Raw genomic sequence first — 18,909 nt, 5'->3', positions numbered from 1 at the left:
TGACACACAGAGTCTCATCTTCTTTACTCATGGACAACTGGAAGACAAACAACTTTCATGGCTTCATCAGCTTGAGTAAGTCCCTAACCTTATCCAATGGCTTTGTCTTTATTGGGAAATAAAACGAGGTATAGAAAGGCAGCACTGGTAAATCCTGTGCTGTCAGAGTCTCACAGGAAATTGAATGACCCTTGCTTAAGAAACACAAACCACAAAATGTGGGTGTGATGTTTATTGGTATGTGCTTCGCGTTCTCCTGCCAGGACAGATTGCATTTCACATTGCTAATGTACATTCTGCCTACCTTTTCCAAGAAGATTTCAACTCTAACTCATCTGAAAACAACCCATTGGAGAGAGATGCTGCAAGCGCTAGTATTTTGACTTCTGACTGAGTCCTGAAAAGCCCTCTCCAGCGTTAATGATTTCTGGTAAGAGGGAAGAAGGATGGGCTTTCAAACACGGGGAGCATTCATTAGTATGTACTGTCAGTGTAAATAGACCCCTGCTTAGATGTTAGTCATATTTCTTCCTGGTTTCCGTTTGGTATCTGTTTGTTTGATATTTCTTCTGAAGACAAGTCAACAATTGTATTAACTTTTGGATCGTGGTATGGGAGTGTTTATACTAATTTCCTGACAACAGCATCCCTGTGATCTCTTATTTAAAAACAGTTGTTGGGTTTCCATAATCTTGTCTTTCTGTTAAAGAGAGAGGGGATGAAAGCCCATAATGCAAGGGGGAAAAGAGGTCTAGCTTTTGGAAAAAATAAGCAGTTTACATTTGTATGGGTGTAAGATCACAAAAGTTTGGATTGTGTCTTTTTGGTGTCAAAATTTCTAAATGCAAAAGATATAAAAAACAGCTGCTTTAATGTGTTATTCATATTCAATTAACTATCCTAAATAAGGGCGAAACATCACAGTATTCTTGGCTAACAGTTTTTGAGATATGTGAGAGCACTCAGTTTGTCCTCTAGGAAAATCAAAGATCAAAGGCCTTCTCTGTGAGAAGCTTGCTTAATACACAACGTTTTGGTTTAAAACGTTTTAATGTTAGGATTTTTCTTGGGATCTCCTAGTGTTTTGGCATTGTGGCAGACTTACTTCACTGTTGACTCTACAGAATAGTACCTAATACTTCAGTTGATCTGTTCTATATTTATATTCTCATTTGCCTTCAGAATTAAACTCTCTGGCAAGACTTCATTAGGCACTTAATGAGCAAGTCACACAACCTTTAATAAAAAAAAAAAGGAAAGTATTAAGAGGCTAAAAGTTGAAGGTGCATGTGGACAGGCTTGTTTCTATTCCAGCAGTTGTTTGTATATCTGGCCATTGGAATATTCAAGGGATGCAAGGAATGGCTGTTTCTCACCAAAACCTGCATTTCTACCGTTGGCCACGCTCCCAACCTGCAAAGAAGCTGATGTTAACTTCAGCACAAAGCAGTTCATCTGTCCTGCCTTTGTAACCTAAGTCCTCCTGTAATCCATGTTAGCATCACATCCGGATTCTCACTCAGGGACAGGATTTGTCATCTGTTCTTGTTCTGATTGTTTTTTAATTTATTTTTAATTGATTTTAATTGCTGAAATATTAGCTGTGGTACCTGGGTTGTTCTGGCTTAAATCACTTCCAGCTACTGAAGAAATAACTGCAGTCATTTGTTGCTTCCAAAATGAAGTTCAGAAACATCAAGGCAGGAGGTCAAAATACGGAGAGAGGTGAAGGAAATGAGTTACTCGTACAACTAGTTGTCCAGCAAAACAAACTCAGCAAGTTAAAGAGAAGCTGGAGCTTTATGTACCATGTATAAAGGCTGTAAAGGCATTATTAAAGTCACTGTTAAGCCATGTCTGTAATGTATAATTTTGATAATTTGAAACAGATCTGCACTTTCACATTCTTGCAGATGGCCCCTTGCTTGTTAATTGTGTCTGTGCAACAAATAATAGTATTGTAACAAACATCACAGTTGAGCTGGAGCTCACCTGTGTGTCAGGTGTTTGCCGAATTCTGGTGACAGACACCAACACCTCAGTACTTGTCTGTTTTAGGGAAAAAAACACACACACACACACACACACACAAAAAAAAAAGGCACAGGAAAGGTGACTGTCTGCCATGGCACCATCAAAGAGAACGACATATTTGAGATGCATTTTCTCAGAAAGCTATTTTAAGAAAATCATCAAATGCATGAGAGTGTATCTGCTGGTGCTACCTGCAGTCGGACTTCTGAATGTCACCTGCAGAACTGCTTCACTGTTGTTCTCAGCACGCTGAGCTGACCAGGAACCAGCTGGCTTTCTGCTAGCAGTGGCTTTAAGAATGAGCCTCTACCCTTCTTCCTGCATCCTTGTCTGGGTGGGCCTGCCTCAGTACAGGTACCTGAGATAAAACAGTAAGGATCGCCAATATAAACCTAAAATGACTTCTTCCTCTGTTGATGGGAAATGAAGAAACAAACAAACAAACTAGTGACTTGATCTATGTGGCTGGGTTTGCATCAGTGCAATGACCCGCAGCTTTCTAAGCGGCATCCGGGTGGAGAAGTACTATTTCCATTTGTCATTTAAATCACATAAATGCAGAAAATAACAAGGTTTTACTCTTTTACCTTGTTTAGATTCGTGGAGACTAGGCCTTGTTCTCTGACTGGAAAACTAATGATCCATTTTAAAGGGAAACCTTATCACAAACAAGACAATAGTATATCATATTACCAATGTTCCAAAGAGCTCATTTCCGTGCATTTTGGAGAAAACCTTTCAATTTCATTTAGGCTGGTAATTTTTTACTGTAGTCGCTTTGTCATGGGAGCGTTTGTAGCAGCTTCTGAGTGAACCTCCTCAGCAACACTCTGCAGGCTGCTGAACAGAGAACACCATGCCAAAGAGGGGAAGGCAAGGATCCCTCTGGGTGGGAGGAAAAGGGAATTCCTTTGAGCACAGCTAAAACATAACAGCAAAAATAAAAGATGCAAAGCTACAGATGCTTTGCAAATGTAAGAACTAGCTGAGATGATCTCTGATAGCTGCTTCTAGGCTTCCGAAGCAGAGTCAAATGCCATCGGTGGTAACAAACAGACCCAAGATTTGCAGGGGAGGGAGCGACCTCCAGGAGGAGGAGTGGGAGGTTCAAAGGTTATCATCCTATTTATGCTAATTGAGTTTGAGCTAAGCTCTTCCCAAGAAGAAAGCCTCTTACCGAATTAGTTATTCAGTTCCTCAGGGTGCAAGTGGAATGGCTGTAGCTGTGTCTTAGACTCTGCTCGAGAGGCCCCTGAAGAATACAACGGGAGGAATTTCTCTCAATTTTAGCATTCATCAGATGAAAAGCAACCAGTAGACCTGAGATACTTGCGTGCCTTTTGCCATTCAGTCTGTCTACAGAAGGGGCCAAACATGTTCAGGTACACGGCACCCTGGCAGGTCCTCTGCTTGTCCATGGAGCAGGGGCTTAGGGTAAGAAAAATTTGTTTTCATAACGTTGTTAAACAAGGGTAATTTGTAATCTTAAGAATTGTGTTGCGAAGGAGAGGCAATTTCAGAGCTACTTTCATAGAAAGTGAAGGAATATTCCTTCCTCCCTCTGTAACAATGTATACTGCTTATTCCTTCATTGTTCGTTCCCATTTTGCTGGTATTTGAGTGAGAAGTTGGGTGAAAACTTAGATGTTGTGTATGTTTATGAGTCTGCATTTATATTCATATAGATCAGTATTGTAGAGAAGGGCGTGTATGTCACTTTGTACGTGGGAAAATACTGCTAATAATTTTAATTTCCACAACCCCATCTATCACTAACTAGGCTTTTGAAAGATTTATAGGTGTGAATTAATTAATTATGCCTCAAGGCAGTCTTAGAAGATGCATGTTAAGGTAAGGTTGAAGCCTAGGCAGGTTAAGTATTTCATTCAAGGTCATGCAGCAAGTCAGCAGCAGATAGAAGAATGAAATCCAGGTCTTCTGATTCTGATTCCCTTTATTTGCTTAATACCTGCTAGTTGTCTCCTAAATTGGATTCTCTTCAAGACTGTTAGCCGTGAGGACTCATGAAAGTACAGCAGTTAACTGTAGCTGCAGAACAGCTATTGGCAGGACTGACATCTAAAAAGTGTAAATTTAAATTAACCTGGGCTGTCATTATTTATATACTTGCGCTCACAGTACATTGCAGGGTTCTTTTGCATGAGAGCAGTCTACTGGTCTCTGATGGCATTTAATATGAAAGAGTTACTTTGCAATTCAAAAATACCTATTGTATGTCCTCAACTCTCCTGATTTTATCTCAACTCTTGAAATCCTTAGTATGGTTTTTCTTTCAAAAAACGACAAATGCCAGAAATTACTTCCATTTTTGAATATAGGTTTCTAGCCTCAAAAGTTGCAAAGAAATACTGAAAAATATGACTTCTAAATAGTACCTCCTGATTTGCCTTTTTCTGCTATCGCCCCCCCCCCAAGGGCAAATAAAACCTTTTTTATCAGTCACTCTAGAAAGCACATACTTGGCAGTAGAAGGATCGAGGCATACAGAACTGTTGTTTTTTTTTCTACAAGGAGATCTTGCATTTGTTGTTGCCAAGTCCATTTTGACTACTCCCTTTCTAATCCTTCTCGTCCTATACTATACAGATTCTATATATATAACGTATCATTCATTATGTAATCATTTTGGGGATGAAACTGAGATTTTATGCTGTCGATGTCCATACAACAGTCTTCCAAAAGAACATAAGTAATCTCTCTGTTTCAGTATGGTTAAATCAAATTTTAAAATGTATTTCAGTAAGCATAAAACAGGATAATGACCTTATCTACCCGCTGACCTTGAAAATGCCAAGTGTCTTGTATTAATTAATAAAAGGACAAAAAATTAGCCGGAAAAATAATCCAGAATTTTATGTTCCTGTGTGACATACAGCACATGCTGGGTATTGTTTATTCAGTGGGAGTTGGGACAGTAGTGCTTCCAGGGGACCATGACAACATCCATGCCCATTTGCTTTGCTGTAATGCTGGGTACTCCCTGACTGCTGCAACACAGCTTTTCCAGCTTTTTGTTTGTTTTTATTTGGGGTCAGGGGGTGGTTGGGCAGCACCAGGACTTCCAAAGTGCTGATACCTGTGCAAACTCTGGAGCAAGCTCTCCAGGATGGCTGTGGAGAGATCTCCTTCAGAAGAGGTTTTAGGCTGTGTTCAATAAAACTGTTGCCAGGGTTGATCTACATGTATTTAAAGCAGAAGAATGAGGATGGGAAGTGCTCAGTGTCCTTTGCATCCTGTCACGTCAATGAATTCTGGTATGGTTTACCTGATTCCTCCAGTCCTCTTGACTGCCCAGCCCTTTGTAATTCCAGACACGTACAGATGCTCACAGATGTTCACCCATGCTTTTATACCAGCAGGACAGAGTAACTTTCAGAAGCATTCACTCTGCCTTACTACATAATAAAAAGCTTCCAGAGAAACACAACTGCAATATGTGCTGCTGGCTTTCACAATTAACAAGTCTCTAAAGGCTGTTTTTGCAGAAGCTTTTGCCATCTTTTTTAATCTGGTGTTTTACTCTAGCATTACTGAAAAAAAAAAAAAAAAAAAAAAGTATGTTCATAGTGTCCCATGCAGTACTTTTTTGTCCTGGTTCCATTTTAACAAAGTTCTGCAGTCATAAGTTACAGCATGTCTGAGATGTCCAGTGTATTACCAGAAGCTGTAGATGAAAAGAAAATTTGGCTGTGTGTCCAGTGGATCCCTGAAGGCATGACATTCTTCATTGAAATGTATGCAGTGTAGAGCTCTTCAAACACTACAGCAATGATAATAAATTTAGGATGTTTGGATCCAAATGCATTAAGGTGTCAGAAAGCAGAATGCCAGCATTGGCTGCTGTTCAGTCTCTGGGCTTCAATTCAGGATATTGACTGAGCCAAAAATTAAGTAGGATGCCTGGGCAGTGCTCTCATCAAATGAAATCGAGTGCCTACTTTCTGTCAGAAATGTTGCAAGACTGAAAATCTTTATTGTCCTTGCAGTACAATCCTGTGGTTGTGATAGCAGCTCAAACAGGAATGTGTGTATTTCTGGTCTGATGAAATCCACTGGGCAGATGGACACTTCAAATAAGTGTCAGCTTTCTTTCCTTCACTGCTCACTCATAGCCAGGCAGAGGTGGCTTCTTCACATAAGTGATACCGCATTCCCAAACGCATGAAGTCATGCCTGCGATGCCGTGCCAGACTATGAAGTCACGGCATGCTGTCCGCATGCCATGTGTTCATCACACGTGTGCACAGACAGCTGTCGAGGATCCAGTTGGACGTGTGCTCAGAAGGCAGAAATTCCACAAAACTTGCCGTGGGTAGCACTAGGAAGCTTTGAAACCTTAAATATGGCAATGGTGGGGAGGCTGTCCGTAGCTCCTGGTTTACAGTTCTGCCTTGCACATATATGTATACTATATACAGCAAACTGTATAGTTCAATATAAATATTTATTTCTGTCATTTATCAGTGTTTCTCTGTTGAAATGAGCAAACTACGCTAGCCAGTGATAAATTTCATGTTATCTTTTGCCTTTGCAGGCACTTCTGTATGGTAATATTTATTAAATCATATTAATTAGACAGCTCATGAGAGTATGCGGTTGACCTTTCTGGAGGAATGCTGCATTATTTCATCCCCACTGTTACATAAGCCTGTGGGCTAGCCAAAACCACCATTTAGCATTTTATACGTAGAAGACTGTCCAACTAACCTTTGACGTTCAGGAAAGCTGCCTTCAACGTTAAGACTTAAAACCTGCTCCTGCTGAAATCAGCAGCAAGAATCTTGGTTTGAGTTGGTGCAGGATTGGGTGTACAGAGATAAAGTGACAGTAGTTAGATGTTACTATTTATAGTGATACCCTAGGTGGAGAAGTTTTGCTGAAACTTCGGCTTTGGAGTTAGCGCAGATAGGATTAGTGGAAAGGCGGGGCCACCTCTGGTCTCTTGGTACACAGCAAGACTGTTCTAAGACTAATTAGGGGCACATGTAGGCAGTGCAGTTTTACTAGTAATTTGATTTAATGAATGCTGCTCATTTAAAAAGCTGTAATTTGTGTTCAGCCCTGAGGAAGTAAGGAGAAACTGCAGGAACATAAATTCCCCAAAGCAGAGGCACAGGCTTTCCAGGTGTGTGACTTAACCGTCGAGTGCTCTGTGCTTGCAATAAATTGTTTTGAGTTTAAGATCAGATGAAACTGAAGAGGCCTTATCTGTAAAGGTAGATGTAATCTTTTTCACTTTGACAAGGTAAATTTTGCTCTGCTTGGCGTTGTTTTTCCTTTATGCATACAGCTATTTCTTGTAACATCTCTAGATTTTAGTGCATTATTAGGTGGCATGTTAAAGGCAAGATTTGGAAAAAAAAAAAACACACTCGAATTATGATTGCTTTCAGATAATCTGTTTCTAGTTGACAGTTCTCAGATTCTAACTACCGCACATTAACTCTACTGCTTCAAGCAAGTAAATTCCTGTAGGTAACCAATGCCGTTCTCATTATGTCTTTAGTGATTCAGATGAATCAACTCACAGCTTGTTCTCTTCAGAATAGAGTTGATACAATTTCCTGGCATTTTCCAGGAAGGAGACTCTTGAGACTGGTGTCTAACATAACTCTCCAGCCCTTGTAACAATCTGTGTTCCCAGACAAATTGACAGAGTGAAAAATCACCATCTCATCTTAGAGCTGAAGTGCTGTTTCAGACCGGTAGTCTGTCTTGGTAACAAGTAAATACAAAAACATCCCAGGAAGAGCTGACTTGTGCTTAACATTACGCAGCAGCAGCAGCGGATGACTATTTGATGACACAGATTTGGATCAGACGGTGTCAATCCTTTTCTCAGCATACAAGAAAGGGCAACAAACATATCGCCTGGCTGGATGGTGCTTGTTTGCATATAAGTGGTCACATCCTCTCTGTATTGCCAGATTTTTTGGCTCTTGAGTCTTGCAATAGTTAGCATTCCTCTAAAACTTTTCAGGTCATGCAACTGAAGAAGTATAGAAGAATTTTCAGTTTTCTTTCAAAATAATTAAAGGAAAGTTTCTAGCCTTTTCTGATTGCAGAGAAAAGTTTAAAATGTCAGGCTGACCTCTGAGGGCTTAAAAAGCACCAAAGGACTCTATAATCAGACTTATGTGCTTTTAAAAGGAATTTCTTGATTTTGTGGGACTTTAACAATGTCTTCTGAGCAACTGGAATTAGTATGATTGCTGTATGATTAGAGAGGTTTAGTAACATCTCGGCACTTAAGCCAATTATAGTTTGTTGTTTCGTGGTGTTGCAGCATGATGTTCACAATTCTGCCTTTCAGAGATGCTTCCTGTTCCTTTCAACTTTCATTTTCCGTCTTGGTCTCCAGTCTTTTAGTGTTGACCCCATGTAAGACAAGATCTGCCCAAGATGTGGAAAGACGCTGTACACTTTGTTTTTCACACACGTCAGATGTTTCGCTGCTTTGGCTTTTAATCTCTTCTCCTCATTTCTTTTATCTAGGAGCAAAACTACTCCATGTCAGCACTGGAGAGAAATAATGGTCTGTTAACTGGTACACGGTTATTTCTACCCACTTAGATAAATGAGAGGGTGTGTTTGAACACTGATGTGTAGTTTAGTCATCATAATTTCAAACACCTAAGCACTTAAATAAAATTGTTCTTTTCTATTTGAAAAATAATAAAAAATCAAACATCAAGAAACTAATAGATATTATGTACGGTAGTCTTAGCAATTTTTGTTATGTGACAAATTCTGTCACGACCGGATAGTATTGAGATAGCATGTCTGATTTTCCCCAATGAGATACTAAACTAAAGTATATTCCCTAGGTGTTACATCAAGTCTGTCATATGCAGCTGATCCCATTTTGGCTGATTAATAAATACCCAATTGTGCACTGTCATTTGGCAGTTTATGATTGGTTTTATAAACACTGTTAATGCAGTACCATGGAAGAAAGTTCTCTTCCTTCATGCTTCACCCAATAAACAGTTTAGAGATTTTTAAAACCTCTTTTCATGACAAGCATACAGTTTTGCGGAGATAATGATTTATTCTATTCTGGTGTATTCTGTTAATTACCCATCTCTAATCCAGATATTAAGTATTGAATTAGACATAGTAACATAATTAGAACAAACAATTACATTTTTAATGGATTGAAGAGGAGACTTGTGGGAATGGGATTTGAATGGTTGCCCTTTAAGGATTTAAGGGTGATTTTTCCAGGCTGCACATTCAAAGGAAGACATCTTCAGTTTCGTAGTTCAAACTATGAATACTATTTGTTAGGCATTTACATTTTTGTAAAACAAACAAACAAAAGAAAAAACTTAAACTACTGTTTTCTAGTATATTCCTTATCTTTTACCTTAAATCTCATAAGAATCAAAATTTTAAAGTAAATTTTTTTATGGGGTTTAAAATCAAAAGTATAGGAACAAATGCTTCAAATGAAAGATAATTAACTGAGTTAAAGAAGTAAGTTCCCATACTGAAGTCCAGTGATATTTTGTCTGGTTGTCCTTGAGCAACATGGCAATTTCAAAACAAGAAATCTTGTTCCAAAACTGAAGAAATGTAAATTAGCGAAATACATTAATTCAAGGTGATAAATCTGGGACCCCAATATCTGATTTACAGAAGCATCTCCTAACACCAAGAATGCTTGTTTCCCTATATAATTCCTTCCTTTACAGTTTGCAATAATTCTCCCTAGTAATTCTTAGCAACATAATTTTAACTGTATTCAGTGTATATAACACTTCAGAACCTAAACAACTATTTCTCCCAGAGCATAAATCTCCTTTGACTTTTCTTCACATTTCCTTCATTCTAGAATCTATCTGCTTTGATATGCCAGAATGAGAAATATTACCTTCACTAAATCTGCTTGCTGATTGTTGAATGCGAGATTTCTGAATGCAATGTAAGAACAAATCCAGGGAGTAGTCTAGGCACAAGAGGAATAATTCTGTCAATATTAATAAAAATCAGAAAACCAGAAGCCAGGAAGTGGGAGCTCCAGACAAGCACAGAACTTGCAGCACACATCAAATTGTTGCTTACCACATTGGAGAATATCATGCATTCATCCCAGTTGACCTCAGCCGGGCTTTATAAATTAAATCTTAACACTCTGGATGTAGGAATCCCAATCACTTGTCTGCCACTGGGGCTGAAAGGAAGTAACGGTAGCAGCAGACTACAGAAATGAAAGACGAATGCAATAACCAGAAGCAAAAACAGGAGAAAATGAGGGATAAGCAGACCCATCCATCTAGAAACAGAAGCTACAGGAAGTTCCTGTCATGAAATTAAAAAGAAATTGAGGTCCCAGCACCCTCAGTGTTAGGAGAAGGGAGAAGAAACATAGTAAAGATCACTTTGGGGGAAGGAAGGAGTGGGGGTATTTGCTGGTTCCCTGATGGGTGACCAGAAGCTGCCCAGAAGTGTCTTAATCCATTTCCAGCTGAGCACCATGTTTACTGTCTTCATTCAGCGAGAAAGGCCTTTGAGGCCCATTCTCAAGATAGTTGTAGCCATAGGTTTTAGCATGTATCTGTATAAATTCACTGCCATTTTCTGGCAGTAATAAGAACCAGATTCTGATGATGTGTTCATAATTTCCTCTGGGACCATTTTGGTATAAGCTCATGCTAATTAAAACTTGGCATTGGTTCCCATTAGAAGACCCTTGCTCATCTTGTGTTGGGAAAGTAAAGTAATACCTGGACTTATCAACAAAAAATGGAGCTTTTGCTGAAGTCAATTTTTTGTCATAATTCCTGGAAGAAAATGTCATCCAAGCCATAGCAATCATCAGGGAAAACAGTTCTTGAGCAAAGTCACAGTAGAATGCGTCGTTAATCATAACCACGCACATCCAGGCACCATATCACCAGACACTTCATTGGAGGAAGGAACAGCACTGTTGGTATTCATGATTCATTATATTCAAGGGTTATAAGGTTTTTAGAGTCAGCTGTGGTCACATGTTATGACCGGCATTGTGACATATACCACTGGATTTCCCTAAACTGACTTCTGTTTGGATTAGAGCTTATCTTTTAGAAAAACATCCAGTTTTGATTCCACATGTCCAGCAAGGGAGCATTCATCACAGCGTGGATTAAATTGTTCCCTTCATTAATTATACTCACAGCTAACAGTTTCCTGCTAGAAGATAGGCACTGTTTTGCTCTTGATCTGCCTGAACATTCCCCAGTGCAGACAGAAACGTCTCGTGCTTGTTTCTCCACTGAGGAGCTAGCAGCTTTGTCTGAAGAGCAATTACTTATTTTCTTGCAAACTCGCGGGTTTTTGAGAAGTTCTGATATATGGCATTAATTACAGTCTGTCTGACAATCCAAGAAACCTTCTCAGTGTCTTCTTTCAAGTCTCACTATTGCTCTGGTGCTTAAACATTTGTGCCTCTGGCTGAGAATAGTAATGTTGATGGTGCGTGCATGGCCTTTGCTTTTCATCCATACTGCTTTCACCTTGTTGTCCACTGGCATTGCACCCTACACTAATGTATCCACCTCTTTGATTAGCTCTGGATAGAGTGTTATAAGAGCTCTTCTGAGCGTTAATTGTATTTCCTGATGAAGTGGTCAAGGTGAGGTGTCTCGGTTGGAGTTCTCTTGTGGTTTTGGCACAGTTGGGGCTGTACTTGCATTATAGTTTACACCACAAAATTGAAATTTGTTGACATCAGAGATGGTGCATCATGAAATATGTGACATTCATAGGACTTCCAGAAAAACTGGTGTCTTGCTCAAGCAGCTTGCTACTGTCAGCAGTCACACACATCCCTCACTGCAGTTCAGAGGCAAACCAAGCAACCAGGCGGACTGCAGCCTGTGTTACGAGCCCAAAACGGAATTTCTGCCAGACCCAAGAATGAGATTTCTGTGTATGAACCAGAGTGGTGGCAGGATGCTACAGCAGGCAGGAGTCTGGGCTAACTGGACTTTGAAGAAATACCCCTAATTGCACTGCAGGTTTCTGCAGAGCTTTTATAATAGCCCGATGTCACATCACCTCACAAAGCTGTGATCTTTTCTTTATCCTTTTGGGACCATACTAATTGGTAAGAAGAGATGTCAGTGCTAATGCACTGATAAGCACATTAGCAAAGCTGTTGCTTAGTCAGTTGCTGAGACATTCAGAACGCAGCAGTTCCCTAACTGAAGACCTGATATGCCTTTGGGTGAATTCTGCTTAGCTCGCTTTCTCAGCAAACCTCTGTCCAGATGTGGTTTTGGAAGTTATTGGCTGACACTATACGAAATACTTCTTTATGCATGTCCAAAGTTAGAGGCTGTTGCCAGGCACTATGGTACCCACCGAGCAGAGTACCAAGGTGCTGTGAGAACCATGTCTGGGTGCAATGACAGCACGCTGTGCCCATGCTTCCCCTCCTACTCAACAAACTGAATATAGCTGTTGTGCTCGGTTCAGAAAAGTGTCGGCCCCTGGACTGTTGTGGGGATGTTTTAAATTCAGCCATCACCAGCACACGATTAAGTAGTCTCAGTAACTTTTCTAAATTTTCACCTTTTCTTGAGGAGGTACTAAATATTAAGTAGCACTGTACACCTTTCCTGTCCAAATGTCAAATTATTTGACATTACAAGTTATGTCAATGATTAGACTGGCTTTCTGGCATTTATTTTTATCTTGGGTGGGATCTTGAGAAACCCCCAAAAAACTTGTAGAGATGACCACCCGAAGTTCAGCATTTAAATCTGATTGCATGCATACCAGTTAGGTGTAGATGCATCAGACCTCAAAACCACTTTTTAAAGTGGCAGGATTTGAATTTGGGAGTTTAACTTTAAGCACCGGGGTTCCGGCATTTTTGTTTTAAGGGCCTGGTCTGCTGTGCTTGTGTTTCCAAAAAACAATGATCTCTGCTTTCAATACGCCTAGAGATGGTCCAGCTCTCCACTGTTGTCCATGTGCAAGCTGCCGCTCACCACTCCAAAAGGGAGATTGTTTCCCATGTTCATCCTACTGGCAAACAGCAAAACAACTTGGTTGTCTTCAAATGGCTTTTTTCAGTGAGTGGTTTCGTAATGGTACATTTGTATCCTTGTCTTCACAGAATTGTTGAAATTTCATGGTAATTTTGAAGGGGTGGTATGATTATAACCTTAATTTTATTTACCTTTTAATATTAGACCTACTAAGAGGATTTTTTTTTTCACCCGTGATGTAAGAAATGTTAAACACCATCTGATGAAAATGCATTGTTATTTATAGGTAAATCCAATTATTCAGTTAGTTAACAGATCTTAAAAATAGCTGTAAGAAATGGTCATTCATACATTTTCCAGCAACTGACTGCTACTTTCCCCCATGAAAAGCACCCATTCTGATTATTTAATTGGTGAGAATTCAGTGTTGTGCAAGGAGAACAAGATGTGTTAGCATAGCTTTATGTTATGTCGTAGATAACAGACAAATCAGCACTCATTGAGCCAGTCTGTAATTGCATTAGTCTGTAAACTTCTGGTGGCCTGGTTTCCTCTCTTGTTAAACTGAATCAGAAGAGTTGGAGACACGCTTGGATACTTGCACTCGTAGATTAGAGATTTCCTTTTTTGGAGGTTTGTTCTACTGGCTTGTTTTTCCATTAAAAATGAGGCATGGTTTCGTTCTGGTGTTATTTTTTATTCTGCCAGAAAACTGTAATGCATTAAGTCCTGCATGTAAAAAAATGTCCATTTGTTCTAAGCTTATTTATAGCTTGAACATCTCACATGAAGAGGTCTTCCAGCTTTAAGTCACAAGCAATATAAATTGAGTTCTAAGATTAGCAGTTGTATTTATTTTTCAAGTTTTTGTAACTAATTTAGGTCCATGCCTTATTCTGAATGTGTCGATTTTGATAAATGATATTCAGCTGATAGAGCACATTCTACTCCGCTGTCTGTCAATTAGTGAGTTGCATAACATTAGAAAAAGAGAGAGAAAATGTGTGCTTATTCTCCTCATAATAGCCCCTTTCTGAACAAGCAAGTTCTTGTTAACCTGTCAATCAGTAAAGGAAACCACCAAAGCTAACTGTCATTTGGAGGGGAAAAAAAAAATTAAAAACTGCTGCATTTATTCTTTTTGTTGTGTGAAAATCAGCTTGAATTTTTCTCCAGTGTGCTGAGTTCCTAACCTCCCAGGAAGCCACCTAGGACAGTGAAGTCAGACAGGTGCTTGTGCATTTTTTGGGACCCTCAGGCAGGCTGCCACAGGCAGGCTTGGCTGCTTCAGCTGTCAGCTGCCTCTGGCCCAGCCCTGCAGCAGCTCCTCCACACAAGCACACAGACGAGGTTTGCAGTCCGACTCCCCCATTTACTAGCCAGCCGATCAAAGAAGAGGCAATGAGAAATGAATTTAATACTTCACCTCAAGTTATGATCTTTCCAAGGCAGATGTTGTCACAGACATGGTGGAGCCCACCAGGGTGAAGCTGTTGCACTTGCAGGTGGGTATCTGCTCGCCTGTTGAGGGAACAGGGACCCATACACAGCCCCAGCAAGGACTGATGCCAGCACAGGCATTTATTTTCCTCTCTTGGGCAGAATGCACCAAAGAGACATTAAAAACTGACTGACAGAGAGGAAAATAGACGCTGGGGACTTGCACATGCACTGTGGACAGCATTTTTAAAACATTCATTAAAATGTTTATTGAGTAATATAGATGTTTTGTCTTTCTAGTAGGGCATTCTAGGCTAGATGCCATCCTTAGGCAAAAGCAGTAAAAAGCAAAACCTGAGCAGAATATCTCTAGACCACACTGCCTCTGTGCTTTACTCGAAATCCGTACAGTGTTGCTCCAAAATACTGTGCTAGCATGAGAAGTTTCTCCTAAGCACCACACTGCATTTTTCTGACAGTCATCCTTGCCCTCCTTACGATTTGCTGCATGCAGGAAGGTGGAAGGCTCCAAAATACACAAATTTTTCTGAGTTTGGTGCTAGAGCACTGATCTAAGAACAGAGGCATGAGTGACGTGTTTCCCTCCTCCAATGGCTCTGTTACCCTATTACTGAGAATATTTGTTGCCCTGGAGGGAGAGGAGGTGCTGACACAAAGCCAGCAGCACCCGGCAGAATGGAGCAGAGACGTCTCAGAGCCTTTCTGGCATCTCAGGTGCAGCTTTAGGTTGTTCAAGCTTGGCGGCAGCCTTATTCAGCCCTTTAATCAGGGGCAGAACATCCATGATCTTGGTAAAATGCAGGAGGGTGGTCTCTCAGGGTAGGCAGGGATTTTAAAAAAAGATAGATTGAGGTGGTTCTGTAAAACGGAGATAATTGCCAGGAGTGTTGTGGAGCACCTGAGTGCCTGCTGTGTGGTTTGAGGTCTTTGAATGGGGAACTTGGTAAACATAAGGTGTTCTGTCCATCATCTCTGCAACAGGAAAAGAAATGCAGAGGGGCTGTACGGGTTTCTTGCTATGTCTGCTCTTTCCAGATTGCATCCTTTAACACATGAAATCACGGTGCCATCCCATGCTGCCTCTGTGCAGACTGTCACATTCATTAATCACATTAATACAGGGTGGGAAGATGCTCCGACTTGGGCAGCCTTTCCCAGACCTACAGCATGCCACGGCATAGCCTGTATGGGCACATGCCTCGGTGCACGAGATGATGCTCTGCTTCAGTCATCCACTGGCCCCACAGTGGTGGGGCAGACAGCTGCAGATGGGATACATGGCCTAGTACAATATTTCCAATTGCTTCCCAAAACCCTGCAGCCGTCTCGTTGTTAAGAGCCTTAATTTTCTCAGCAGCTGGGTAGAGCCCAAGAAATCATTATGGGTTGATTTTATTGTTGTTGTCTCTATTGTTGTAATGTGAGGATGGAATTAAAAACAAATGTCTCGGTGCTGATGTTCGCCTAGAGTGTGAGACAGCACGCTGGTTTAGAGACCAGCACATTACCCCAGACTGTAGCTGTGCTCTCGAAAATGCAAACCAGGAGGACTGCTGGGCAGTTTACGAGCTGTGCTCCACTGTTGCCTTCCGAGTGGGATCCGTACACAGAATCTCAGCAGAAGTCAGCTTATGCAGAAGCAGGATGAACAGGCCCAAACCACAGCAATCACACCACTGCAGGATGCTACACGGAAGGAGCGTGGCTCGACACAATCCTCACGAACTCTTACACCGAGATGTGAGCAGATGGTGGATGGAGGAAGCCAGAGGGGGAAGAAGGACAGCTGGCAGGGTAGAGAAAGCTTGAGGGAAAACCAAGACCAGTATGAGGAAGAGAAAATGTTGTGGAAAAACTCAGAAAGGAGAAACTGTGGACACGTTGATGTGGGTGGTCATTATTCCCAGTTGTGCAGTCTCCACGAGGCAGCGACTGAGCAGAAAAGGTCTCTGTCAGGCCCCTGCCGTGGAGCCATTTCTCCTCATTTTTTGCTTCGAGGCATGTAGGCTGCTGCAACTGCATTTGCTGGATCTTGTAAATTGCAGTCATGAGACTCGGTGGTGTATCATTTTAAAGAAGCTCCTCTGTCTATGCAAGGCCAAAATCTCCTGATTTCCAATTGTAATTAAAAAGGCATCGGAGAGGGCGCATTTCCAAGCTGAATTCAGTAAGACCATTTCTTCATGACGTAATGTCCTGTGAAAAGAAACTGACAAATGTGGAAACACAGTCCGGTAGGGTATTAGAAACAGTGCTGTAAGCTCTCCCTGTTTCACACAAGAGTTCAAATTTACAGAGAGCTTTTCTCCATCAGTCCTTAAATGAGGAGAAATAAATTGGCATCAAGAAACGATGTAATGTACTTACCTAATAAAAAATAATCTCTCCAACATATTCAATGAATTAATCATTTAGCACCAAATAAAAGGTATCTACAGATTTTTTTTTTTATCTTCAAAGCCCTCTCTTTAATAAGACTTTGGTATTATACATCTTTTATTTCAACTGATTTTTCCTTTAAAATGCACATGACTTCCATATTCTCAGATGCACTTCAGGATGAAACATGTGATATGGGTGTGCCCTGACTGACTTTCAGAGCATCCTGCCTTTTCTTCTGATTATATGAATTTCAAGTGTGTGCTTTCCTGACTGATCCTAGGAGAATTTGTGATGCCTGGGAATTTCTTGCCTTTGTGTGGCTTTTCTGCCCCAGCATGGAAATGTTCTTTCAGCATTCTTCTTCACCTCGGTCTCCAAAGTGCAAAAGGCAGTTCAGATGTTTCCAACCTAGCATTTCTTTTGATAAGAAAATATTATTACATCATGAGGAGTGTGCTTATAGTGGAACATAGTGCTTCTTTCAGTGCATTTACTGTTGGCAAGCTCATTCCTGTTTTCTCCTCTTCACTTTGTTAGCTGAATCTTGTCTCAGAAGGCAGTACAATTTCAGGGGGATCCTGTATCCCCAGAATTCATCTTATCTGCCACAGTTTCACCTGCTTAGAGAGAAATTTGCGTTAATTAATTAATCGAAGAATTAGCTAAATGTTAACACCAGATGTAGGATGTCATTCTGGAACCATATTTATGCCCTTTTGCACACTGCCATCAATTCAAAGAAGCTTAATTTTATAGCAGACATCATTTACAAGAAACGTATAATGACTAGGGCGAAAAGTCAGTGCCTCGACAGAAACTTATTGGTTAGGTGCTGTTGGAAAATTTTAAATAACTGCCTTTAAATTCCAGAAAATCACTGCAACTGGGGAATGCAAGTTTGTGTTTCTTTTGTACCTGGAGACTCTTTAATATTTCCTGATAGGCTCCTACCCATTTGATAAGCAGCACAGTTCTCACCTTGATCTGTATATCTGGGGTCTTGCTGGATGGCATCGTCCTGTGTGCGTGTTAGATGTAGGCTGAAGATTTAAGCTACAAATAGCAGACATCTTACTTATCTCTGCTTATCCCACACCTTTCACAGAATTACAAGATTATGGATTTCTGAAAGGTTTGAGTGAAAGGAACACAAGCTGGGTTTTTAGACCAGGAATAGCCTTCATGTTCCTCCTACGTGATATGCAGGTGTATTTCAAGGAAAATGCAGTTCTTTGAATTCTGGACTCATGAGACTAGCCTCAGCCGGCCAGTCAGCATCACCTTGCTGCTCTGCAGGATTCCCACTGAGCTCCCAACCCTGCCAGCGCTGGTGATGGCAAGGCCAGGGCTAAGGGTTTGTGGGAGGAGGGAGGGAGGGGGGTGGGGGGAGGAAAGCAATCTACAGCTTCTTTTCCCTGCCATAAACTGATTTTATTACTGCTCTTGTTTAATAAAAAAGAGCTACCCTATTAAGAAAACAAACCAATTGTAACAGAACAAAATTGTGCATGTTTTGATATTTGCCAATATTAGGCATAGAAGAAAGGACAGCAGAGTAGTTTCATCAAAAGAAGCAGTAAATAGGACTTGAACAATGCACATTTTTTCTAAGCTTGCAGCTGTTTGACATACTGCAGTGTTGATTCTTGGTCTGTAATAGTTTAGTTATACCCAGCTTACATTGGTAATTTGCCTGTGCTTCTTACTGTTCTCCCTCAGGTACAGGTGGCAGATAGCGCTAAGTGCTGTGATTGCAGGCACATGGTCTCCTCTTTCCAGACTGCTGGGATTTCTCCTTTGTAGTTTTCTCTGCGTACGTTTAGTTAAAGCACTGTGTCTGCTGTGAGCTGAGCCATCCCTGCATCTGCTACAACCCCACGGATTCTTGGGTTATGCTTGGAGGAACTTGTTGTGAGTGTTTTATTTAACATATTCATTGTTAAATGGGAGAGTCTCCTGATACCTGACTTGAAAATGCAACTTCTGAAACCCCAGCTAACCTGCAGGCAGCCTGAAGGGTTTTTACTCT

The 18,909-nt window shown here is 40.7% G+C and overlaps 1 protein-coding gene across 13 annotated transcripts in view; it reads left to right on the top strand.

Moving 5' to 3' along the window:
- Positions 1–18,909, top strand: part of PALM2AKAP2 (PALM2 and AKAP2 fusion) — a 257,742-nt gene that overhangs the window by 200,077 nt on the left and 38,756 nt on the right. Inside the window, exon 1 of one of the 13 annotated variants that reach the window (XM_080573325.1) lies at positions 121–3,468. The exons of the other annotated variants lie outside the window; for them this stretch is intronic. Within the exon in view, the coding sequence (XP_080429451.1) occupies positions 3,409–3,468 (60 nt within the window). The 5' untranslated portion in view covers positions 121–3,408. Of the gene's footprint in view, positions 1–120; positions 3,469–18,909 lie in introns of those variants that run through there. 13 annotated transcript variants of the gene reach the window in all.

The sequence above is a fragment of the Anser brachyrhynchus genome, assembly GCF_964034855.1.
Source record: "Anser brachyrhynchus genome assembly, chromosome: Z".
NCBI lineage: Eukaryota > Metazoa > Chordata > Aves > Anseriformes > Anatidae > Anser > Anser brachyrhynchus.
The sequence above is the reverse complement of the archived record's forward strand: the minus strand, read 5'-3'. Positions and strand labels throughout refer to the sequence as shown.